The 25,898-nt window shown below is 41.9% G+C and overlaps 1 protein-coding gene across 4 annotated transcripts in view; it reads left to right on the top strand.

Moving 5' to 3' along the window:
- The window catches only part of LOC115193726 (transcription factor COE3-like), a 72,496-nt gene extending 48,927 nt beyond the window's left edge, over nt 1–23,569 (top strand). Inside the window, exons 9-16 of one of the 4 annotated variants that reach the window (XM_029752675.1) lie at nt 568–701; nt 894–1,020; nt 14,222–14,310; nt 19,171–19,236; nt 19,349–19,520; nt 19,644–19,829; nt 20,084–20,251; nt 21,832–23,569. In XM_029752675.1, coding sequence (XP_029608535.1) covers nt 568–701; nt 894–1,020; nt 14,222–14,310; nt 19,171–19,236; nt 19,349–19,520; nt 19,644–19,829; nt 20,084–20,251; nt 21,832–21,863 — 974 coding nt within the window. In that variant the 3' untranslated portion in view covers nt 21,864–23,569. The remainder of the gene's footprint in view (nt 1–567; nt 702–893; nt 1,021–14,221; nt 14,311–19,170; nt 19,237–19,348; nt 19,521–19,643; nt 19,830–20,083; nt 20,252–21,831) is intronic. The other 3 variants (XM_029752678.1, XM_029752676.1, XM_029752677.1) reach the window with 3 other exon arrangements.
- The last annotated feature ends 2,329 nt before the right edge of the window (nt 23,570–25,898 follow it).

Raw genomic sequence — 25,898 nt, 5'->3', positions numbered from 1 at the left:
ATGAAAAGCATTGTAATAAACAATGTGAAATGGATTGAATCGATCACAAAAAGCAAAACTGAGCCTGAATAATTCATGAATTTATTCATGTTGTGAAACTGCATTCTGAACAACATGCCAGAACACAGGGAACAAAGACAATGGAATGACATGAAACCAACAACATAGCTTTGGCTTGTCATTTACATTCTACAGCTTTATTCTGGACTCATGTGTTGTTGGTTTCATGTCTCATATGTGTTTAACTTTCAAATTCTACTGTACATGCAGGGCTACGCCTAATCAATTTTGATAGCTACATATGCAGTGACACATAATTTGCAACACCAAATCATTTCCCCTCACGAGCCCAGCGCTTAGCCTTTGTGAAGCGGACCATTTGAAGGGTCTGCTTACATCACTCCAACATGCTGATGAATGATTTTTATTCTCGTGCCTAAAAGGACAAATCCATCATTCTTTCTCTCTCCAGGCTTATTTCCATGATATGTCTTTCTATTGGGGTAAAGACATCAGGCTATGTCGAAGTGTAGGTACTGAATAGGCTCTTCTTTCCTCTATGTTAAGCAGCCACCCCTTGCATCAAGGCCATCAGCCCCAGTGAGGGATGGACCACAGGAGGGGCCACTGTCATCATCATTGGGGACAACTTCTTTGATGGCCTGCAGGTCGTCTTCGGGACCATGCTTGTCTGGAGTGAGGTACAGCATTTTTTGTCACACCATTGATTTGATTGAATTCCAGCCTAGGTTTAAGTATCTTACAGTTTTTACTAAACATATCCTATTAGAAATTGAAGCCTTTACTATAAAAACTAGCCATTCTTTTGTATGTTTGTACGAGACCTTAGTAGGTATGGTCAGACTCAATGGTTCCTGTGCCCTGTCATCCAGCTCATCACCCCCCACGCCATCCGCGTCCAGACCCCTCCCAGGCACATCCCTGGTGTGGTGGAGGTCACGCTGTCCTACAAGTCCAAGCAGTTCTGCAAAGGGGCTCCTGGAAGATTTGTCTACACCGGTGAGTCAGGATGCTTAATGCTTCTTTCAGTCTCACATCCCTGGGTTTAGTGCCCTGACTATGCATCCTCTCTGGATGAAACACAAACTCTGTTCAAAATCGTGCACACTTACTTCCTCACTCCCTTAAAGTAGTCACTGAACTGATGCATTTGGATAAAAAAAACAAGGGTTCCCTGACATACATAACTTTTACCCATCCAGTCATTTTGCATCTATGGTTAGACTGGAAGTAAGGATGCATTTTCACAGTATTGGAACAGGGTCCCAGTATCAAGGCAGTAATGATGGACTAACCAGGCCCCTGCTTTCTGGGTCTGGAATGTTCAATGTGTGAGAACTGCACCGCTAGCTAAAGGTGTTTGGTGGAAGGACTTCTATGAGTGCAACCTGATCTCTCCCTGAACTGCCATTAGAAGTCGGCGCTGCCAAGCTCTGTTAAATTCAATCTGTCAGGATAATTCACTCTGCCAATTATATTTCTCTCCTCGCTTGTCAGATATGCATCTAATAATTTGCAGATTTTTTCAATATATTGTAATTTTTATGAAAGTAGTGACGGAACTAGAGAGAAATAGAAGGATGCAGTTAAGGGTATTTGTGAGCGTATGTGTGTGTGTGTGTGTGTGTGTGTGTGTGTGTGTGTGTGTGTGAGTCTTGTGTGAGTGTGTCACACCATAAGTATAGGTGGATTATCTTGGCTAACAGAGGGATGTGGTGGTCTTATCTGTCATCATTGGTGAGGAGGCAGAGGTCATGAGGGTCAGGGGCTGTCTGACCTGGAAGCCTCCGTCTGTTCTAACACCGATGGCTAGAATGAGACGAGGCACGTCAAAGCACTCTCCCTCAAAAAAGTGGAGGGTGTGGGTGAAGGGGGGGGGACCCCCTTAACCCTACCCCCAGACCCCTTCCATCCTGGGCAGCTGTTTCTCATCAAGCCCCCCCCCCCCCTCAAGCCACCCGTTCCCTTCCACTCCAACCGTGCAGTCTGGCCTAGCACTCCTGCGTTTAACCTCCCTAGCAGAAGCAGAGCAGAGGCCAACAAGGCACTGGGATAATGAAACAAGAGTGCAGTGTGCTGAGTGTGTGAGCGTATGTGCATATGTGTGAAGCCTGGGAAGGTGTATAAGTTAAGAGACATTATTGGCTTCTATAGCACCCCGGTAAATGTGCCAGGTCTCTTAAGAACAGACCCCATTAGTCACACGGACTAAGCGGATTGGGATGATTACCATCAGGTTTTACTGGGGGAACCTGTCCCCTTCTCGATCTATGTTGATTTCGTTCCTTTTTCCTTCTCTGGTTCCTGCTCTGTTCCAGTTAGTAGAAAGATACAATTAACCTGGGAGGCAACGGCAGTACAATTGATTAGTGTGGTGAATTAAAAGAGAGGGCCCACCAATAAGACAAGTCTAGCTCCTCAGCCTACTGCTATTCCCAGATTGGATCACCCTGATTGTACCAGGGTCGACATGAAACCGTTAACGAGCTCCGGGAACTTAACGACAGAATTAACACGGACTCCAGATGTACAGTAATTGTGAGTTGATAGGGGGACATTACCTCTCGGACAGTTAAGTACAACGTGGACTGGCAACAAAAAGAGGACATTCGCTTGTCATTTCAGTGGCCAGGCAACGTGTGCATATCAAAGGTCCATTTATCAAAGCTACCCTTCAAGCGTGACTTTGCGTCATGTCGTTGAGAGAAGCGCTTTTAGACCTTTTCATGTTGACTCTTCTCGCCCGACAGGCCCTAATTGTGGAGATTTAACTCGCTCAATTTAATAAATGATCACAAATTACCAAGAGTCAACATAGAGTAGACTGCAGTCAATTCTAACGGCAGAGAGTGGTGTCTTGTTGGATTAGTATTCTGGACCACCTCCAAAACTAACAATTCAGTCAGAGGATGTGAGCACCCTGTAATGTACATCAATAATCCTGTATGCATTGAGTATGTTCAATCATGGAAACACCAGCTACAGAGACACATAATGCTGCAACATTTGAGAGTATGCTTTATTAAGCTATGTACTGTAGTTAGCAATGTATATTTCACTGTGGCCACAGGCTTATTATCAGTAATACAACAATTGCTTCATAATCCACACATGCTTAATGTATCAATGTTTACCGAATTGTTCTACTTTAGGAAAAGTACATAGTGTACCCCAAAAACGGGTTTAATCAATGTTGTTTCCACAAAATTTCAACCCCAAAAATCTATGTGATGAGGTTGAATCAACGCGGAAAACTGATTGGATTTGCAAAAAGTCATCAACATAATGGCATTTCGTTTTTTTTTTTTCACCCAACCTTTAACCAAACTCGAATGACACGGTGACAGTTTTTGTTGATTTCACGTTGAATTCACATTAGTTGACAACTGAACCAAATGTAAATCAAAACTAGACGTTGAAGTGACATCTGTTCCCAGTGGGTTGTTGTGGTTTGTCCTGTATCTGATCCATGTATTGGTTATCAATTGATCAGGGTGACTGGAGGATCAAACTAGGTTAGCAAGGTTAGCGAATCAAAAAGGGACAGGTCCAGCTGTCCTCTAGTCAATACTTCACACTTTATTAACTACTGCATAGAGGATGTGTGTTTGTTCTTAAAGGGCTTTTAGAAAGGGCTGTATGTGACTTCAATTGGGTAAAACTTATGTGATTGCTTTCTACCATAAAGTTACTATAGGCCGACGCCAGTGCAAAAGAGTAAACTATCAGTAAAAACATTGACTTTGAAACCCTAATTGCATGAGAGCTTTTGGTTTCTAGCTAGACTTGATTTCTATAAGAGCTACCCTCCCAGGACCACTCCCTATGGAGACCCTTAGTAATATGAAGTGCTGGCACTGCTGCTAACACACTCAGCTACTATTTATCCTAATCAGTGACATCCCTATACCCGGGAATTGTGTTCAAATGAACCCCTAGCTCGCCCCAGAAATAGCACATTAACCGAGACCCCATTTGTCATGGGTAAATTGAGGGTCAGTAAACGTCGCCTGTATATTCTATTGGGGATCCGGGACATGCATCATAACGTTAGGAGAGAATGATAGATGAAGGGTAGCTGTCATACATTTGTCAGCGGGAAAGGAACATTATTTGCTAATTTCCCAAGCTGGGATATGACAGAGTGCTTCGTTTTCAGACCTTTGGTGAGCAGTTTGGTTTCTGTGTTATTAGTACAAGTCAAGTGTTTTATTTTTTTCTCCCTATAAGGCTGTCTGTAACGAGTGCCATTTATCTGATCTCACAGAGGGCTGCTATGCAACACACTGGGTCTGGGTGAAGGGTTTTGGATGATGCTGATGATGCCCCATACAGTGAGCATCTCTTGCCAGGTATGAGTTGAGGCTAGACAGCCTTGAAGGCTGATGAATCACAAAGTTTTCTTGTCAAGGTGACAGTATCGACTCCACTGCACCAGAATCTGACAAAATGGCTATACGGCAGTCATTCATCAACATAAGGACAAAGGGGTCATGGGTGATTCACTGAATACTGTTGGAGATCAAGACATGTCAGTCTGGTAGGGGATGGAAAATAAAGGCGTTAATACTGTATGTACCTTCAGAAAGTATTCATACCCCTTGACTTTTTCCACATTTTGTTGTGTTATAGCCTGAACACAAAATGAATAAAAACATATATAATTCTCACCAACTACACATACAGTGGGAAGAAAAAGTATGTGAACCCTTTAGAATTACCTAGATTTCTGCATAACTTGGTCATAAAATGTTATCTGATCTTCATCTAAGTCACAACAATAGACAAACACAGTCTGCTTAAACTAATAACACACAAACAATTATAATTGTTCATGTCTTTATTGAACACACCATGTAAACATTCACAGTGCAGGTTGGAAAAAGTATGTGTACCCTTGTATTTAATAACTGGTTGACCCTCCTTTGGCAGCAATAACCTCAACCAAACGTTTTCTGTAGTTGCGGATCAGACCTGCACAACGGTCAGGAGGAATTTTGGACCATTCCTCTTTACAAAATAGTTTCAGTTCCACAGTATTCTTGTGATGTCTGGTGTGAACCGCTCTCTTGAGGTCATGCCACAGCATCTCAATCATGTTGAGCTCAGGACTGACTGGGCCACTCCAGAAGGCGTATTTTCTTCTGTTCAAGTCATTCTGTTGTTGATTTACTTCTGTCTTTTGGGTTGTTGTCCTGTTGCATCACCTAACTTCTGTTGAGCTTCAATTGGAGGACAGATAGCCCTACATTCTCCTGCAAAATGTCTTGATAAACTTGGGAATTCATTTTTCCGTCGATGATAGCAAGCTGTCCAGGCCCTGAGGCAACAAAGCAGCCCCAAACCATGATGCTCCCTCCACCATAGTTTACAGTTGGGATGAGGTTTTGATGTTGGTGTGCTGTGCCTTTTTTTCTCCACACATAGTGTTGTATGTTCCTTCCAAACAACACAACTTAAGTTTAATCTGTCCACAGAATATTTTGCCAGAAGCGCTGTGGAACATCCAGGTGCTTTTTTAGGGAACTCCAGATGTGCAGCAATGTTTTTTTGGACAGCAGTGGCTTCTTCCATGGTGTCCTCCCATGAACACCATTCTTGTTTAGTGTTTTACGTATTGTAGACTCGTCGACAGAGATGTTAGCATCTTTAGCTGACAGAGGTTTCTTCTTAACCTCATTGAGCATTCTGTGCTGTGCTCTTGCAGTCATCTTTGCAGAATGGCCACTCCTAGGGAGAGTAGCAAGAGTGCTGAAATTTCTACATTTATAGACAATTTGTCTTACCAAGAAATTACTTTTAGAAATACTTTTGTAACCCTTTCCAGCTTTATGCAAGGCAACAACTCTTAATCTTAGGTCTTTCTGAGATCTCTTTTGTTCGAGGCATGGTTCACATCAGGCAATGCTTCTTGTGAATAGCAAACTCAAATTTTGTGTGTTTTTTATGGGGCAGGGCAGCTCTAACCAAAATCTCCAATCTCGTCTCATTGATTGGACTCCAGGTTAGTTGACTCCTGACTCCAATTAGCTTTTGGAGAAGTCATCAGCCTAGGGGTTCACATACTTTTTCCAACCTACACTGTGAATGTTTAAATGATGTATTCAATATAGACAAGAAAAATACAATAATTTGTGTGTTATTAGTTTATGCACATTGTGTTTGTTTATTGTTGTGACTTAGATGAAGATCAGATCAAATATTATGTCAAATGTATGCAGAAATCCAGGTAATTCCAAAGGGTTCACATACTTGTTCTTGCCACTGTAATAACCCATCATGACAATGTGAAAACATGTTTTTAGACATTTTTGCTAATTTATTGAAAATGAAATATAGAAATATCAAATTTACATAAGTATTCACACTCCTGAGTCAATACTTTGCAGAAGCACCTTTGGCAGCAATTACAGCTGTGAGTCTTTCTGGGTACGTCTCTAAGAGCTTTCCACATCTGGATTGTGCAACATTTGCCCTTTATTCTTTTCAAAATTCTTCAAGCTCTGTTAAATTGGTTGATTGGTTGAGCATTGCTAGACAACCATTTTCAGGTCTTGCAATAGATTTCCAAGTAGATCTGTAACTCAGCCACTCAGGAACATTCACTGTTTTCTTGGTGACCAACTCCAGTGTAGGGTCTTGTGTTTTAGGTTATTGTCCTGCTGAAAGGTGAATTCATCTCCCAGTGTCTAGTGGAAAGCAGACTGAACCAGGTTTTCTTCTAGAATTTTGCCTATGCTTAGCTCCATTCCGTAAATTTTTTTATCCTGAAAAACTTCCCAGTCCTTAATGATTTCAAGCATACCCATAACATGATGCAGCCACCACTATGCTTGAAAATATGGAGAGTGGTACTCAGTAATGTGTTGTATTGGATTTGTCCCAAACATAACACTTTGTATTCAGGACAAAAAGTTAATTGCTTTGCCACATTTTTTGCAGTATTACTTTAGTGCCTTGTTGCAGGATGCATGTGTTGGAATATTGTTATTCTGTAAAGGCTTCTTTCTTTTCACTCTGTCAATTAGGTTTTGTGGAGTAACCACAGTGTTGTTGCTCCATCCTCAGTTTTCTCCTATCACAGCCATTAAACTTTGTAACTGTTTTAAAGTCACCATTGGCCTCATGGTGAAATCCCTGAGCAGTTTCCTTCCACTTCGGCAACTGAGTTAGGAAGGATGCCTGTATCTTTGTAGTGACTGGGTGTATTGATACACCATCCAAAGTGTAATTAATAACTTCACCATGCTCAAAGGGATATGGTCTTTGTGGTTGAATCTGTGTTTACTTTACAGATAATTGTGTGTGGGGTACAAAGATGTGGTAGTCATAAAAAAATGACGTTAAACACTATTATTGCACACAGAGTGAGTCCATGAAACTTATTATGTTACTTGTTAAACAAGTTTTACTCCTGAACTTATTTAGACTTGCCATTAAAATGGGGTTGAATACTTATTGACTCAACTTTTCATTTTTTATTAATTTGTAAAAATTCCACTTCCACTCAGCCGATGTCACAAAGTGCTGTACAGAAACCCAGCCTAAAACCCCAAACAGCAAGCAATGCAGATCAAGATGCTATGCATTGCACATGTAATGCAATGAATATTGATGTGTACCTTGACTGACCTCTTTATCCTCACTCAGTTGGACAGAAATCCAAAGTGATATAGTCTTCAAATCTAAAATTAAGCCCTTTGCCGCACTCCAAGCAGAAATGGTTGGCTCTTGACAAAAAAACTGCAGTTCAGTAAACATGGACTCCTTTATCAAAGCACATCAGTCCGGGCCTTGTGCTGTTCAGTCTGTGTATCGGGTCTAACCCTACAGCTCCCCTCCGCCCTTCAGCCCAGACTCTCTTTGAAGTCCCGGATTTGGAGCAGATCAGATACAGAGCCTCCTCACGGTTTCCTCCCCTGCAGGGCAGGGTTTGGTAGCAGCTAGTCAGGGATGGGGTGTGGCCTAGACACACTGTTAGATACACTGTAATCAAAGGCATTCACAGAGGTATGTAAACAATGTAAACAGATCTGTGTAAGAGGGGCTTTCAATGGCATCTCTTTTAACCTACGAGTGTAGTGTAGTAATATGAGCAATGTATAGATAGCTGATGTTGCCATCACTGTTACTCAGTTCCCCTGTCTGTCTCATTACAAGCCTGGTATTTAGCTGTAGCTCCTCATGAGTGACTGAGACACTCGTCACCTAGTTACACAGTCTCAGCCAGAGAGCCTTTGTGAACGTGTGCAATGTTTCAGGAGAGGAAGGTCCTTTCGTCCAATTAGAGGGCTGACTTGACACACACTCTCCCACTCCTTCGTTTTCAAGCAGTTTGTCAGGTAGACTTTGAGGAGCACACTGTGACATTATTTCACACAGTGGAATCATTAACAGTCCTGGGAAATCCTGCGCTGGAAAATGTATCGAAATAAGTGGCGGCAGATGAGCATGTCTTTTACCGCATTGCATCCCTCTGTAGAATGTATTGCAAGGAGTGGCTTTACAGTTTAAAGGATAGTATCGGTACAGGGGTGTTTCTCTATAAGGATGATAGGCATATTCATTGATTTGGATTTAATTGGCACCTCTATAAATTGTACTGCATTGTTAGATACAAGGTTGGCAGGTAGATTAGCGGTCAGAGAGGCGAGCCAGTAACTGGAGGGTTACCAGTTCCAATCCTGGGTCTGATGGGAAAAATCTGGTGGGAAGTGAGCTGGTATCAAATCCTAGATGCCATTGTGTGCCCTTGAGCAAGGCACTTTACTCCACAGAACAACTACTCCACGGGTGCCCAGTGTGGCAACCCTCTGCTCCAGCCTGTATATGTAGAAGGGGTTGGAATAAAAGCAAAGTCAAACACCAGTTGGACCTTGTGTACAATTGATGAATAAAGTGATGTTAATCTTAGATGATGTCTGTTTGGTAACTGTTCTCCATTTTGATATTCCTCAATGCACAGTATTAGTCCTGTGCAGCAAGATAGATGAGGTTTCTCTCCTCTCTCCCCTCTGTGTCCATTTTCACTATGTTCCACACCCAACGCGCTTTAAAAGAACTCCATCCCCATCCCCCTATTCCCCATCCCCCCACACCCACCTCCACCACTGCCTTTGATTGAAATTCATCTCAAGTTTATTGAGAAATGAATGAGAGATGCTGCACGGTATTGACTTTGAGAGGAAAACACAACTCATCTTGAATGAGGGGGAAAACGCAGCGGTAATTTAGCCGTCATCGATTTGGCCCCGTCCATGTATTGATCTTCATTTTACAATATTAATTTGCGGCTGCAATCAGCTGTGAAGGGAGGCCATTTGATTTCTGTTGGACGGGAATGTGTGAAAGTCCCCCTCTATGTCCTTTGAGGAGGATACCACTCACTTTAGATGTCATCGAAGGGGAGCCAACAGGTGTCTCCACTAATTTCCAATACAGAGATTAAGGGAATTTTGAGAGTATGGAATTGTATGGAATTGTGAACTGATACAGTACATCCCCTCCATTTAACCTGTGTTAATTACATTTGATCTGTTGCAGAAGCAATATCTGGTGGAATTGTAACTGTCGTTTTATCTCGCTGTATGTATCAGCTCAAAGTTCATGAAATTTCAATGAACATTGATTTCTCTCTATTGATTCATCTTACCGGCAGATCTTTGAAATGTTAATTTCCTGCTCAACCTGAGACTCCTGGAGATGGAATAACTCCCTGTTAGCTTGGCTTGGATGGAGAGCATAATGGTCAGTGTTAAATGCACTGGTTTGGTTTGCTTGGGTTTGCCATGATTTAAGATTGGTTGGTTTGGTTTGAAGTTGGGTTCTGACTGTATGCTTCTTTTAGATCTCTCTCCACAGTGGAAATCTAAAGTATAATTCTGAACAGCATGACCTCTAAATGTCTCATGTTATCCCTGCAGCTGTATCACCTGTTTAAGTTCACCTATTTACCTTCAATAACACTGAGTGATATTGGCCTTTTTCATCCCTGTTTGATCCTATTCATGTCAGTAAAATTAGGTAATTTCCTGTTGTGATTGTGATACTATCTGTGACCCATATCTGTGTTGCAGCTTGATCTCAGGTGCCCATGAGGCTTCAAGTGGACACTATCACAAGTTACAAACTCACTAACACTTCGTTCACCTCGTTCTGTTTATCTGCTCCCCTTTCAACTCTCTCTCCACCTCAGTATAATCTGTGGTAGAGGGAAAGAAAATAAAGACGTGTAGGACGAGTGGAGATAGGCTCCAAGCAGTTAAGTATAATTAGTAATAGCTGGCAAATGGCAACAAGGCTAGTATTTATCTCCGGGAAAGATAGAGTTGTCGTAATAACCAATAATGGCTGGCAAGAATGCTAGCGCTCTTTGCAAACTTCCATTCCAAGAGCACAGACTTAACAAGGAACCATTTCCCTTAAATGTACTGCTTTGCTCAAACATTTTCCCCTGTTACTGACTGTTACTGCAAGCCAATACAGTACATGACTTCAGTACACTGCCACATACTGAGAGCATGCAGGCGTATTGCCATATAAGCATTTTCATCTGCCAACGACGGCCATGTTACATTGCTCCTCTAGAGCGGTTACTCATGTCCTATTTCTAGAGTACATGGAGAAGGAGCAGTAGACCGTGCTCAGACGCATGTTTGGCCATCCACTCTGCATTTTAAGCAAAGACACTGGGCTCGGAGCCTTCTGGAGTGAATGTGTTAGGAGCATGAACGGATGACAGAGTAGATTAAGGGCATTAGATCAAAATAAGATCGGGAAGTACACATGCCAGGGAGAGGAATTCCATTGAAATCCTGCCATAGATTGTGTATGTGTGTGTGTGTGTGTAGTGCTTGAAATTAGATTTGATATGGTCACAGCTGCACACCAACTCATGCATTCAATTTTTTTCATTCTGAAACATGACCATTCACTCACTAGAGTGAGGAAATGACTGAAATATTCATAAAGTTTCCACTCAGCTTTCGCATCCAAAGAATGAACTCTGCTGGGCATTTCTCTTTTTAATCATGTGCATCCTATTCAAAAGTGACAGTAATTTTGCTTCTTCAGCTGTAAACTATACATCAAATAAAACGCTAAAATGATTGGCATGACTTTATTGTTAAGTGCTAATTTTATTATGAACACAAAACAATTATAGCTTCTCATAAGTGATGAGGAAAAGATTAAGTTGAACTAAACAAGGTGTTTCAAGCTGAATTGCTAGTACAGAAGACGAGAACGTTTTATCAGTCTATTTCATTCATTCTTTTTTTCACATTCTTTCTTTATTCTCGCTCTTTATAACTGGCAAAGTATTGAAATGCAGCCCTTGCCTTACCTCGCTGTGTCTCTTTCTCTCTAATTATCCGTGAGGTCAGTAGGCAAAATGGGGAAGAAGCCAGGAGATCAATACAAATTATCCCTGAGCAAACCAGTGCTGACAGTTTGAATTGCAGCATATGTTTACCCAAAATCAGGCAATTTATCTTAATATCAGCCGAGTAATGCAGCAGGGGTGAGAGGTCAGACAATCTCTCCACCTCATAATTACCCGCCTCTAAAACAGGAAAGTGGTATTGATTGGCCGCGGGCCGGGAAGCGGTCGTGACTGGAACGTGCCAGCCCCCCCCCCCCACCACCACCACACACTCCCCAGCCAGACTTCCACCCAGAGCAGGATTTATGGGATGTGTGTGGAGGGTTTCATGTTTCCTCACCATGGCTGAGAACCCTCGCAGGGGGGCCTGCTCCCCTCCCTAGTCTACTCCAGCGCTCTTCTCCTCCTTAGCTTACCTCTCACAACACTGCACTGGGCTGGTAGAATGATGGAGATGAAGCTCATGCTGGCATGCATGCTGGCGGTCCAAGGGCATCCTAGAGTTCAGAGCTACAATATACAAAAGGGTTAGAAGAAGGTGGTAGGAAGTAGGTAAGTTGGGGGTGTTTGAGAGAGTATAGTGGTTTATGTATAGTAAAATGGACCTCAAGTTTGATTGTTAAGAAATCAACCTAAATTAGATGGAATTTATTCAGCTCAAATATGATACATACTATAATACAATGTAATCATATATTTAATGTACATAATGAATACAAGTGCTCAGTATATGTCGTCATCAGTCCTTATAGGATTATTGACAGTTTTTGTCTCTGTGTGTACACGGTCGACTACAGAACTGTCAACTCATCAACTGACAGCACCGTTTAGCGCTAATGCAAGTCTCCATCAGCTGTCAACGTCATTTGCATGAAATCGATAGCAGATGGGGTCTGTGTCACCAATTTCATTACGCGGGGTTGTTACAAAGATCATCTCCATGATAGATGAGATTGCGACACGTTGACATGCGCTGCTCATGGCCCAGAGTTGCACCCCAATCACAGAACCTTGAGACATGCTTTAATCCATATCTTAAAGAGCAAGAGAGAAGAGACATCTTGTTTACTATCTGTGGTACGTGATGCTCATGTTCTAGGCCCCCTTTCCCCCTAGACGCCATAGTAGTTCAAGTAATTTAGTGGTTTCAAACAGAAATGATAGAGAATTAAACGTCAACTATGTTTAAATGTGTATGACATATCAAGATGTTCAAAAAGGGTTTTCAAACTACATCAGGCTGCATTACTTCAGGATTACTGTAATTGTAAATACTTCCAAAATACGCACACTTCTCCTTTATTACCCAGGTCTTGTGGTGTAGCTAGCTACTGTATCTGTACCCAGCATGCCCGGCTGCAGTGTTGAGTGTAGTGTGTTGTGCAGTGTAGGCCCCAGCTGAGGCAGAGGACAGGAGAGCATGATGCATCACCCAGCGAGAGCCTACTGACAGCCGGGGATGATTGATGGCCTGATTATGGAGTGTTTTTTACAGATACACAATTTACATCACACTGGGCAGCGGGGTCTGGCAGGGCTACAACACACACACACACACATGCATGCGCCTTGCGGTGTGTAGAAAAATAACAAAAGAAAGAGGGCAAAATCCCAGCTAGGGCTTTGTCATGTGAGATCAATACCACGGATCAATCCTTTATCAGGGAGAAAATGGCGTTCCCTCACGTTCTAAAGCGGACCTTTGTTGTTCATCTGCATGATGAGATGTCAAATCAGATTTCCAGGAGTGTATGTTGTGACGTGCGGTGTGTGGTGTGTTTGGTTGTTGGGAGCTCACTTTATGTGGTGAACAGCCCTGTACCTGTCTAGCAACGATTTGGTAGGTTGTGTGTGCGTGTGTGTGGCTCCCTGGTCTGTGTGTCAGTGGCCCTGGCTGTACGTTTGGCATTTGCGTTTATGTTCTCTCGTGTTCAGCAGGTTCTGCGAGCCTTATTCCGTTAATGCTGAAATTACATGCTGAGTAATGAGTGATGGGCCAAATTACAGGCTGAACAATGAATAGAGGCAGGCAGCTCTTATTAGTCTCCACAGAAAGCCATTGATTTATGATGCACCGCCGCACTCGTCTGAGTTACTCTGCCGAAAATTATATCTACATTGAGAAGTGATGTTCTCTATTAAGTTGTTCCTTCCCCCGTTACCCCTCCTCCCCCTTCCCTCTCTCCCTCCTCTCTCCTTCCTCCCCCCTGGCCTACGGGTGTACATGATTGTTTAGAATCAGCGAGCGCTGTAAGGAAGCCTTAAATTTCCCATTATGACTGTCAGACATAAAACGCCTTAGTCTTACCAAAGTCTGGCTTATGATTCATTTACTTTGTGCCTCTGATTCATAGCCCAATACGGCTCGCTGCTCCAGATTACTATTTGAGAGGTGGGTGAGATTGATCGCTCTGTGTGATCTGCTGTAGTATTTCAGTAGAGCAGCGGGGTGGTACAGTAGGTGCAGCGTTGGAGTGACAGCAACTCACGCTAGATCAATTTGTGGACATGCCTTTCACAGATTATTAAAGCTTGGTTTGATTAACACACCCCACTATGTCGTTTGCACTCAATATTCCCTAGAAGATAAAAAGAAGAGCGCCCTGTGAGAGATATGAGACCTGCTCTAGACTGATGTACTGCATCATGTCATCATGGCTATTTTGCTAAATTAAAATGTAACCTGGATGCAGGGTATTTGTGACACTTGTGACAGAGTATTCCTACTAGTTGCTGTGCATTGCAGACATTGGTTTACAGAGTAGTTATTTACTTCACTACAGATTGTCTAACCATTGGATTTATTTATTTATTTAGCCCTCAATGAGCCAACCATCGACTATGGATTCCAGAGGCTGCAGAAGGTCATCCCCAGGCACCCGGGTGACCCTGAGAGGTTACCAAAGGTCAGTGTTACATCTCATCTTCACAAAAAACAGACAAAACAACACCACAGACACAACAAACCACACCATACACACACCAAAGCTGCTAACCCAACAACATCATCAAAGACCAAGAAACAAAATAACATCAAAAGAAGTTCAAACCTTTTAACCAAATAGAAATACAATACACAAACACTCTGGTGCCTCCATCTAGCATTGATTTGGGATCGTATTGGTTTAGTGAGAAGCGAGAGAGGGAGGCATGCGTGTGGTAAAATAGCTCAATCAGACATCTTTCCTCTCCAGTAGTCTGTGGAGATGATAATCAACTGGTCGTCTGGGCCATCATTACCCCACTCATGTTTTCCTTTCATTCTACACAGCTCCATTTGGTTTAATCTGTTGTTTACATGACTACGCTCGTAAACCCCCCCGTCCCCCCGTCCCCGTCTTAGTGTGGCTAATAAGGCCAGGGACACATTATAATGCGTTAGGTCTCACTGCTTTCTTTAGAACTCAGTAAAGGTGTTGAAAGACTCTTTATTTCCAAACGCTCGTGACACTTTTTGGCATATTTCAAAATGAAAACAAAACTACATATTTCAGACATTCTTTGATTCCTTAGCATTTCGATTTACTCTGATAAAATCTATTACTGGGCTCATCTGATTGTGACCCTTCTAATTCCCATTGGGTATAACTGGCATTCCAGTTGCGTCAAGTGTAATATTATGACTGATTAGTTTGCACAGACTCCCTTGGCATGTAGTAAAGTGGTGACCACCTCAGAGTTTTAATATTACCATAAAGCCTTTTAAGACCTTATCTATTAAAGCCCAGCATGCAACACTGCAATATCATTAACGTCCAACGGACAATTTAATAAAAACCAGGCTGTGTGGTGTAGTATGGACACTGGGCTAAGTCAATGGGAAGATATACGACATCGCAGCCAGCAGTCTCTGGTGCACAATATGAAGTGTTTCAATTAGACTTTGGTCCCCGTGGAAAAACAACACCTGGACATGAAATGCAACTCTAATTTCAACAGAACATTTGTAAGACCAAAGGAAAGGTTAACTTAGTTTTTATGGCTGTGAGTTTCTCTCCAAGTCTCCCTGCCCTGGGTATCTGTCTGTACACTCGATTTAGTCAGTACATTTCTGTATAATCTACAATTTGAATATAACAAGGAATACAGTGATGTATACTTGTTTTACCGCATCCATTTTTTCTTCTTGGAGAACAAAATGCCTATTGGCGATAAAACAATCTTTCACTCTGAATCTGAGATGAGTTTCCTCAGTGTGCTTACTTACTTAATATAGCAGGGTCTCCCCCCAGCCCTCACATGGCCCAAGCTCAGAATGAAATGAAACCCTGCACTTCTAATAAACAATATACATATTTGATTTGCTCTCTAATGGACCCAAGTATGGGGTTCAGGGGGCCAAGTAAATGATCCTACAGAGTGATTCATCATTGTTAAGCTTGCCATCTGAGGGTCGCCTCTCGGGTTCAACAGCAAATTCTCAATATAAGAGCCTCAGGCTAGCTAGCATGTACATTGTGAACGAGAAGAGATACGGCGTGAAGAGAACAGCCATTACGGGCTGCAGGTGAAGCGAAGAGACTCTATAAAAAGGAGATAAAGCTGGAGGAGTTGAAGTATGCATTAGCAGAAAGGCAAATCGACACCGGGCCCCCCTCCCTCAATGACTTCACCCTCCAGTTGATAATATTATGGCGCTATTGATTTCCACCAGCCTTTTCCCCAGGACCAGTAAGACACGTGGTAATTGTGAGGAGACAGAAAGCCAATATGGGAGTGCTCATGGATTGCAAGGGATGCACGCTAATATTGTTGCTACACCGAGAAAAAAGGGGGGAAGTGTGCTCTGATTGAAGTTTACCTTGTAATTTTAAGACAACATTGCAGATGACAGACTGACCCTAAGGGACAAGCAGCGATATAAAAATCCAATGCAGAGTCCAGAGTGAATATGAAAGTAACAAGTGTGAACAGTCAAGCGATGTGAAAGGAGATTAGTTTGTGGGCATGGCGTTAAGTGAACAGAGACTTAGGAATTCACCCTCCTTTTTAAGATCTTGTTATAAAACAATTTTAGATTCCTCCCATAAAAAAATACAATTTATAATACCATTTTGTGCCCTGTGGCAGTAATGGACAAATAGACTGGATATCACATTATAACACACTCAATTTCTCCTTTCTTCTGTAACAAATTAGATTCATTACAAAATTAAAAGCAGAAACCCAATATTGTTTTATTATTACATTGATTGCATTCGCTTCTCTCTTTTTTCCCAAAATGAACACAAACCTATTCTTTTCCAATTCTTTGTGAAATCCACAAGGAGAAAATAAATATTACAAATGTGTTCATGTCAAGCAATTATCCATGTATTTAAATGAATGTCTATTCTTGTGCTCTTTGAAGTACCTACATCTAATGGCCCTATCCTTCTGAATGTATTCATTACCTCAGGCTAGAGCTAACACAGTAATTGCCTTACAGTTTTATAATGGCATTACCACTCCAAGCTACATAACCTGGGCCCCCTTTTATTAACTGTGATAACATAAATACACAATCCTAGCTAATCTACCATGTGGAGAATCACATTTAGACGGGTTTTAGGCTACCGTGTAAAACATGCAATACCTCAAAATTTCTCAAGCCTTTCTCAGTTAACAACAGAGTTCATTTGGTGGTTTTAATGGTGTCTAGTTCTTGGCTGATCTGTGATCAGTTGTTGAGCATGTGTAAAACGTGTAGAACAAGGAATACCAGAAAAGCTGTCATGCCTTTGTCACAAAACAAGAGATCATCTACGGCTTTAATTGTTTTCAATTTAACATGGTGTTCTGATATGTCTGTCTCCATGACAAGAAAGCCAATTACATTTTATGCTGAAGCAGTATCCAGATTTACATGGAAATGCCCTCAGAACGCCATTCGGTGCTAATCGTATTCACAGCGTGAGCCGATACGCGTGAAAGTGTCTCGTCGGAAACAAAACAAACTCCTTGGTTGATTGGGTATCACACTTCCCATCATCCTCGGATATGACTAGGCTACCACTTAAGCATAGCCCTGCGAGTGAGCTTGGTTAGTTAAGACGCCACGCGGTAAACGACAGATTAAGGATGAGAGGCAATATCGTTTTCTCTCTTTTTTCCAAGCTGTCCTTATGTTGCTGCTGCAAAGTACCATATGGACAAGGATGGAGAGGAGGTTTTCAGAGAATGAAACATGGCTTGCGAACGTGACAGTCTTAATTGCTATAATTGTTGTTTGAAATTGAGAGGCATGTAGAAGATCTTCAAATATGATAGAATAGATTATTGGTAATTATTAACTGCAGGAAAAAGGAAAGAAAAAACACTTTGTCTCACTCATCGAGCAAGAGAGGAATCTGTTCTGCCTGATGAGAACACAGCAAGACAGCTGGTCCTCTCATTTAGTGAACCTGCTTCATGACAACCATAATTCTTTATTTGTATGCAAACTAGATGCATGCAACGTTGAGCATACACACCAATTTCAGAGGTAAATGCTCATTTTAAAGAGAGCCACCCATCCGGTAACTTGGTGGATTAAGCTCTATGTTTCTATAAGAGCATGGCACATGCTAGAAGTGGTTTCTACAGCGTTTCATCTTGATAAATCAAGGAATTTAGGAAGATATGGCTCTTCAGGATGAAAGGAGGCCCATACACACTCCATACACGCTCCATACGCGCTTCCTTGGAAACGCAGGCCAAGTCTTGGAGGCCGCTGTTTGAAGGCGCGATGGCTGTGTTTACATTCATTTACGGCAGCTGCCGTCTTAATCCCAGATTGCTATTGCCAAGTGATGGAACACTTCACACAAATTACTGAGGCCCGTGAAGGAAAACACGCAATGTGGGAAGAAAACAAGCGCCATCTGAGATGTTTCTAGTGACAGATTTGCATCGCTTTTAACCGGGGTTCTGACGGAAAGTCAACACACTGCTGCAATACAGCAGGTGACAGTAAAGAAGCATTCAAATAAAACACCACAGCAATAGCTCAAGCGTGTCTTTGTGAGAATAAATGCTCCTAAGTGGAGGAGATGCTTTTCCTAACATATTGCTTGGAGCATCACACTAAACAAAGCAGTGCCGTGCTCCATGAATGATTTCATTAAGTGCTCAATTCAAAGAGCAGATAAAAGCACACTAACACGCTCTATTCTGAAGTAGAGCAGGGAACAGGATCCAGGGCCAACTCCTTCTCAGTGTTAAGAACCAAAGCAACATGGCTAATCCTTATTGGTGAAGCAGGGACAAGCATGCAGACATGGATAAGAATACATCCCATGCATCCATGTCCCCGAGGCACAAGCACCCAGACTCTCGCTGGATGGGAAGTCATTTGTGAAGTCCTTTACAACAGCCAGTCAAAGAGGTTAATTGAAAAATGTCTTAATGTCATTACGGCAGAACTAGATTAACCCAAGCTAATTCACTTTATTGTTCTGAAGAAAGGAGACTCCAGTGCTGAACTCTTGTGCAAACGCGAGCCCAGAATTTGAGGGTGTGGTGTTGTTTTTAAGGCCTACGCTGGTTTAATTAAGAGATGGGACATTATTCATTGTTCCCAGTGGTTCTACGAAGAGTTGGTGGCCTAATGCAGTGTTGGTGCCTCTCAATACAGGGTCACTTTTATTTACCCACCTAACAAATACCTCTTATTCTATGCGTAAAAGTAAAAAAAAATGACTCTTATTGTTACATTCCATGTCATGGTGTTTGTTGAACAGTGCCATTGAACATAGTCTGTCATCAGCATTTCAATAATGTCTGTCTTTCCTATTTTTTTAAATCAGGAGGTATTGCTGAAGAGAGCAGCTGACCTTGTTGAAGCATTGTATGGGATGCCCCACAATAACCAGGTATGCAGACTGACAGACACACACACGTCTTACAAACAAACAAAGCTACCATAATGGGTGACTGAGGGAGAGCAGCTCAATAACTCTTAACTTCTCCCTCCATGTTTCACAGGAGATCATTCTGAAGAGGGCAGCAGACATAGCGGAGGCCCTGTACAGCGTTCCCCGTAACCACAACCAGATCCCCTCCCTCGCCAACACAGCCTCCCACGGCATGATGGGAGTCAACTCCTTCAGCAGCCAGCTAGCCGTCAACGTGTCCGAGTCCCAGGGAAACGACCAGGGTAAGTGGAACTTATGCTTAGTGGTCAAGAATCCTTCACAGTCAGCGAAGTAAGTAATGAATTAAAGAATAAATGAATCCTATAGACCTCGAACCACCCCATCCTCCTCTTCTTCGTCGGTAGGCTACAGCCGGAACACTAGCAGTGTGTCTCCACGAGGGTACATCACCAGCAGCACCCCACAGCAGTCCAGCTACAACACCGTCAGTAACAGTATGAATGGCTACGGGAACTCTGGCATGTCCAACCTGGGAGTTTCCAGCTCCCCTGGGTTCCTCAACGGATCCTCTGCCAACTCTCCATATGGAAGTGAGTAGAGCTGCCATCTCAGACCTGTTCAGGAGGGAGCAAAGTTACACAATGTTCAGATGGAAATGTATTGTGTAGGGCAGTTATACTTGTCTGTCAGGTAGCGAATCAGAATCATGTTAGACTCTATTGTTTACATTTCTATAGGCAATGTTCTGAACGTTTCACCTCACTGAATACAGCCCAGTTTAGTCCGATAGCATGTTCTTACCCCCCCCCCCCCACACACCCCGCCCCCCATATCTTGTGTGCAGTTAAACAAAAGAGCGCCTTCGCCCCTGTGGTCCGACCCCAGGCCTCCCCACCCCCTTCCTGCACCAGCGCAAATGGCAACGGACTGCAAGGTGAGCCCCCCTCACCCCCTCATCCCTTCCCTTCGGACTACTGGGCAGATACCGCGGCTCATGCCTCTGTCCGGTTTGGTGAGGGACTAATCATTACAAATATGCATTTTAACAGGCTGCAATTTATTATTTACACCTTTGAGGTTACATTCAAATACACAAGCAAGCATGAGGGCACACACATGTACACACACACACACACATACGCACATAAGCAGACATGCAAACACACCACACACACAACCCATCCAGTATAGCAAATTATATATTCCAAGGTCTAAGGACAACACCTTCCCAGAATTGTTTTAGTAATTATGTTTATTAGGTTTTGTGTGTGTCATGACCAACATGATTGCTTTGAAAACAAGCTTAGCCGTAGTGTGCGCCCCAAGATGAATAACATTGAGCTTAATGAAGTGGGAAATTAAAGTTCATCTTGCTACACGATCATACTTATTAATACATGTTGTGCAGAAATTAATGAGCAATGCCTTGCCATCATCTGTGCTGGCAAACTTAAAAGCATTCCAACCATGACACTACAAATACTCAATGATTTTTCATCCTGGCACTTTACTAGCCACCTAATTGTTCAAAATGTGTGAAATACTGAGTATATTAACTCTCTGTATAAGCTAGAGTTGCTAATGATATCCTAGCAGATGGTCTGGGTAAAAGAATGGAAACTACCTTTGATCTCTGTCTAAGCTTGTGGATAATGATTTTGAAATAGGAGTAGTGTAGTGACTGTGGAAATTGGAGTGTAATGCAGTGGCTCCATCTTCAGTATGGAGAATGGTTGAGTCTGAGGGGAGTCAGATCAGTCTGAGGGGAGTCAGCTGAGTCTGAGGGGAGTCAGCTGAATCTGAGGGGAGTCAGATCAGTCTGAGGGGAGTCAGCTGAATCTGAGGGGAGTCAGCTGAATCTGAGGGGAGTCAGCTGAATCTGAGGGGAGTCAGATCAGTTTGAGGGGAGTCAGCTGAATTTGAGGGGAGTCAGCTGAGTATGAGGGGAGAGATCAGTCTGAGGGGAGTCAGCTGAGTCAGATCAGTCTGAGGGGAGTCAGCTGAGTCAGATCAGTCTGAGGGGAGTCAGCTGAGTCAGATCAGTCTGAGGGGAGAGATCAGTCTGAGGGGAGTCAGCTGAGTCAGATCAGTCTGAGGGGAGTCAGCTGAGTCAGATCAGTCTGAGGGGAGTCAGCTGAGTCTGAGGGGAGTCAGATCAGCCTGAGGGGAGTGAGTTGAGTCCTTAAGTGACGCGGGTGGGGGTTGTAGCACAGCATTGTGGGTAGTGGCCGTGTTGTTATTCCATGGTCAGCAGGGCCGTCTCTCCTAGGAGTCTGGTTCACTGTTTGCCATTACCTCAACACCAGGAGGAATATCACACGTAGCCACGCTGCCCTGCTGGGGCCTGAAATGTCAGAGCCAGAGGGAGGCTTTTAAAACTGTCCTGTTAGAGAGGTGTGCACTCAGACATGCACAGACACACCACACATACATCACACAGGCACACATACACACAGTCTCACTTACAACATCATAACTTAACATCTGTTTTAAAGTTCCAAGATGTAAATAGCTAAATGTTTTGCTTATCCAATTGAATACATTGGAAAGGGTGAATTTGCTAAATACAATTTCTCTCTCTCTCTTTTCCAGCTATGTCCGGTCTGGTTGTACCTCCAATGTAAATGCACTTTCATCGTCTCAAACACCAATCTTCTCACCACGATACAGGACACACCTTTATCACACAGCAAAGACACTGGCGTAATCTAAAATACTGAGGATATAGTCAACATCTTATTCTGTTTTTAATGAAGATAAAAACAGGATTTTCTTTTAAAAGACTATTTCAAGAGTTAAGATTTGGACATTTGGACAAAGCATTTCATTAGGAACTCAACAATTGTAGCTTTTTTTTGCTCGTTTCTTTTCCATTTGATCAACCTGGAAGAAGACGAAGGACGATGGAGTGTACGTTTTGCATACCTATCGGGTTGAACCTGGGCTTTGTCCAGTGAACCATATACTGGAAGAAACTCTGTGGACTCATCATTTGGTTTTAATGTAAACACTGATGTACATTTACCTATGAACTTGTTTGCCTCAGAAAATGTTTTTTGTTTTAACTCTCTTTCAATAGATTCACAATTGTGTGTCTTTATAATGTGACTTTTTTGTATTTTTATGTGTGAAAAAATACAGTGGGGCCAAGAAGGTTTAAGATTTTCAACTGGAAAATATATGAGATATATAATGTAGAAATCAATCATAAAATACAGCAAATGCAAGTAAATGGGTGGGGCTGGGTGGGTGGGTAAGATTGTGTCATGTTTCATTCATACATCTTAAATTAAATGAGTAATTTATTGTAGCTAGAAATTCATCTTCGAAAGTGAAAATGATCTTGGATTCAACAAGTACACTGGCGTACGTAGAACGCCTGGCTAGAGCTTCCTTTTAAGCAAGTGTGTTTTGCCACGTTTATTTGGACTTTTTGCTAGCACTGTATATTAATGCATTCCTAGGCTACTGTGAAGTCTGTTTCTTGTTGAAGAGGGCCATCCTCTTCCTTCTAGCTCCAAATCCCCTTATGTGTTTTATATGTGGTTATAAACTTGTAGACTATTGTGATATTGCCAAAATTGTGCTAAATATTTATGCATCTGTCTTTTTTTCCATGTTATTTTAGATCAACAACATTTAAAGCAAAATTAAACTCCATCTAAAATGGAAAGTAGTTCATTGTCATATTTCCGTTCCAATACACACTTGCGCTCACTTGAGGGAAATTTTGTAACATATCAACTATAAATATTGTATTTATCTCTGATATTTTGTATATTGCTTTTCATTATGTATGTATTAATTGTCATGCCCTTAATAGTGATGCAGCACAGAATTTCAGCCAAGAACTGTTGCCTTCATGTTTTTTTTGTATTTGATAAAATGCAATGTCCATATATTTCACATGTATCTTCAAAGTTTTGTTACTCTGTCAAGACTCTCTGTCCATTTTTTAAAAGGGAAGTCAAACTTCATTGTTTATTTTTATATTGATTTTAAATTATCTATACAGACCATTTTTGGAGAAAACTTTGTTGGTTGTATTGTCAAATAAATAGTTTGTGACCCATATGATAGTTGTTAAGATACAATAGAAACAATGTGCATGAGGGACAACCTTGGAGGAAGGGACTCCATTTGTGGTAGTATTTTCTTTCTGTTTTGTAGAATGTATACAAGTCACTTTTACTCACCACTTATGACTCTGCCACATAGCTTAAATGTGTTTACAGGGAACAAAAATTCAAAATGTCAAAATTTGGAATGGAAACAGAAATGAACAAGTCATGTTTTATTAAAATTTTCAGTAAAAAAAACTAAAAAAAAACTTGCTAATGCCTGTGGATTTCTTCAGTTGTTATCTTTACCTGAAATACGACAGCAAAAGACAATGATAAAATAATACAGAACACTTTTGTACATGAAACCTTGGATTGCCCCTGTAAGAACCAGGGATGTCCACTCTCTCCATGGTAGTTTCTAGCCTTTTAGATTCAGAAACAGGTTGTAACAGGAAGCTGGGCCAATAGAACAGAACTGCACACAGATTTGTTTTGACAATTTTTGGGAAAGATTAGAAATACGTTTTATAAGAAACTTAAAACGTAATTCTAATCTTCCCTAAATAGTCAACAACTCTGTGCAGTTCTGTTTTATTCTATTGACACCAATTTGACTTTGAGGCACATTCATATTGATCTTTATATCGGCATTGCTCTCTACTGCCATGCTTTAAAATAGCCTGTTAAATGCATTGTAGCCTTTCATAAATGGCGTGAGCTTTTTTATTCAAAGCACCCTAAAGAGCTCCATTAAAATCCCTCATTTCATTGCATTAGGCCGCCTAGTTAATAAAGAATCAATACATTGAAAGAGCAAGGTTATCCTTTGTCTATAAGGGGTTGGTATTGTTTTGAAACTCATAGTTTGAACGCTGAAAGGGGGCCCTGTGAAATCTATACTCATCAAGTGGGTCAAACAGAGATAGAGAAGCGACGGGGAAGAATAGCGCCTCTCCTGTAAAACAACTAAACATCTTATCTGGTTTTCTGAGTGGTCCTGGAGACCAGGTCACAAAATGTCAATTTCTCATCAAGGCAACAGTGTCCATGACCATCTCACCCTATAATCACGTTTAAGTGAATGCAAGTTGAGCAGGAATCAGCGAATCACAGCTTATTATGCCAGCGGAATGCATAGATGTCATGGCACATAAGATAATGCAGGTGATGCTGATAGTATGAGGTCAGATACACCAGAGAATGATACAATTTTCAACTGCAATCGCTGTGTGCGTCAAAAGATTCCCTTGTTAATCTGACGTTTCTGAAAACAATAGTCACATACCTGCTTCCTGATGTAGTATTATCTGTTTCTGGCCTTTTTTTCCCTTCAAAAATGTAAAAACCTAGTTAAAGGAAAAACTGAATCCATCTATTCCATATAAACATTTGCTTTCATTTCTAGTCTTAGCATACATTAAGTGTTATATTTACAGTATGTCTGGGATGGGCAACTTTGATGGGGGTGGGGCCTCAAAAAAACGGAACTCATCATAGGGGCCACAGTGGCTCATGGGTCGAAATTGCACCTTGTGTATTCTATTATTCTAAGTCTCAACAGTAAGTTGAGACCCCGACTGGCCTACAAAAGGGGGGCCGCGGGCTGCCAGTTGCCCATCCCTTACCTATGTCTATCAATGAACAATGATTTAATGTGCATCTGAGACCTTTAATAGTAGGATACCAAACATAGCAAGCAAGCATTTTGGTGCATGCCCAGTAATGCCAAGCAGGAATATACTAATGCTTGGAAATTAAACCAGGCTCTCTCTGTACCAAAAGCCAGTCCATAGCCACAACACTCAATCATAGTGAGAGCCTTTTTATTGGAGAACTCTAATGGCCTGGCCGCCCTCCACCATGCTCTTAATGTGTGCATTCAATATTTATAAATCCTGAGTCAATAACGCCCTATAACCAGGGCCTGACAGACACCCACACTCTCCAACACAGGCTGGGGTCAAGAGGTCATGCAATCAAAGGAGGCCAAGGCTCACCACATCCATACAGTATGTTGCTACTCTTATCAAGACTTTCCTCAGTAGTGGTTATCTGTCAAAGGAGAGAAATCTTAACAGCTCACATATTGTTACATTTTAAAATACCCCCTCTTCATTACACAAATAAGAAGGTAATGTTGAATATATCTATCCAATGTTTATGACTGACTATTTTATTTGCTACTACTGACACAGCTCCTGTTGTTCAAGATATTTTGTCGCTACCATTCCTCTCAGATGTGGTTGATTCAGATGCTATACCTGGCCATATCACTGCAATGTTCCTATAGTGTTCAGGTGAAAGATTGCACTCCAGTGATAGCGCCACACAAAAGCCTGCCTGGACAATGAGCCAGTCAATGGAGAGATCCAGTTGAAAGAGTCACAATGGCTGTGCATGCTGGGAATTGGGCTGGACGATATAAAGGAATGAAACCTTCATTGAGGCCATGGAGGACAAGCATTCAGAAAAGGGGTTTTGTTCGGTCTTTATCAATCCACAGTTTCCCATGAGGAAAAACAATTCAAACTGACCTTAAAAGAGAATATTACCTTACACATATTCAGGTGCTTATATGTTCACTTTCAGGGGTAC

This window comes from Salmo trutta, chromosome 5 (genome assembly GCF_901001165.1).
Source record: "Salmo trutta chromosome 5, fSalTru1.1, whole genome shotgun sequence".
Taxonomy (NCBI): domain Eukaryota; kingdom Metazoa; phylum Chordata; class Actinopteri; order Salmoniformes; family Salmonidae; genus Salmo; species Salmo trutta.
This window is presented reverse-complemented; position numbering and strand designations above follow the sequence as displayed.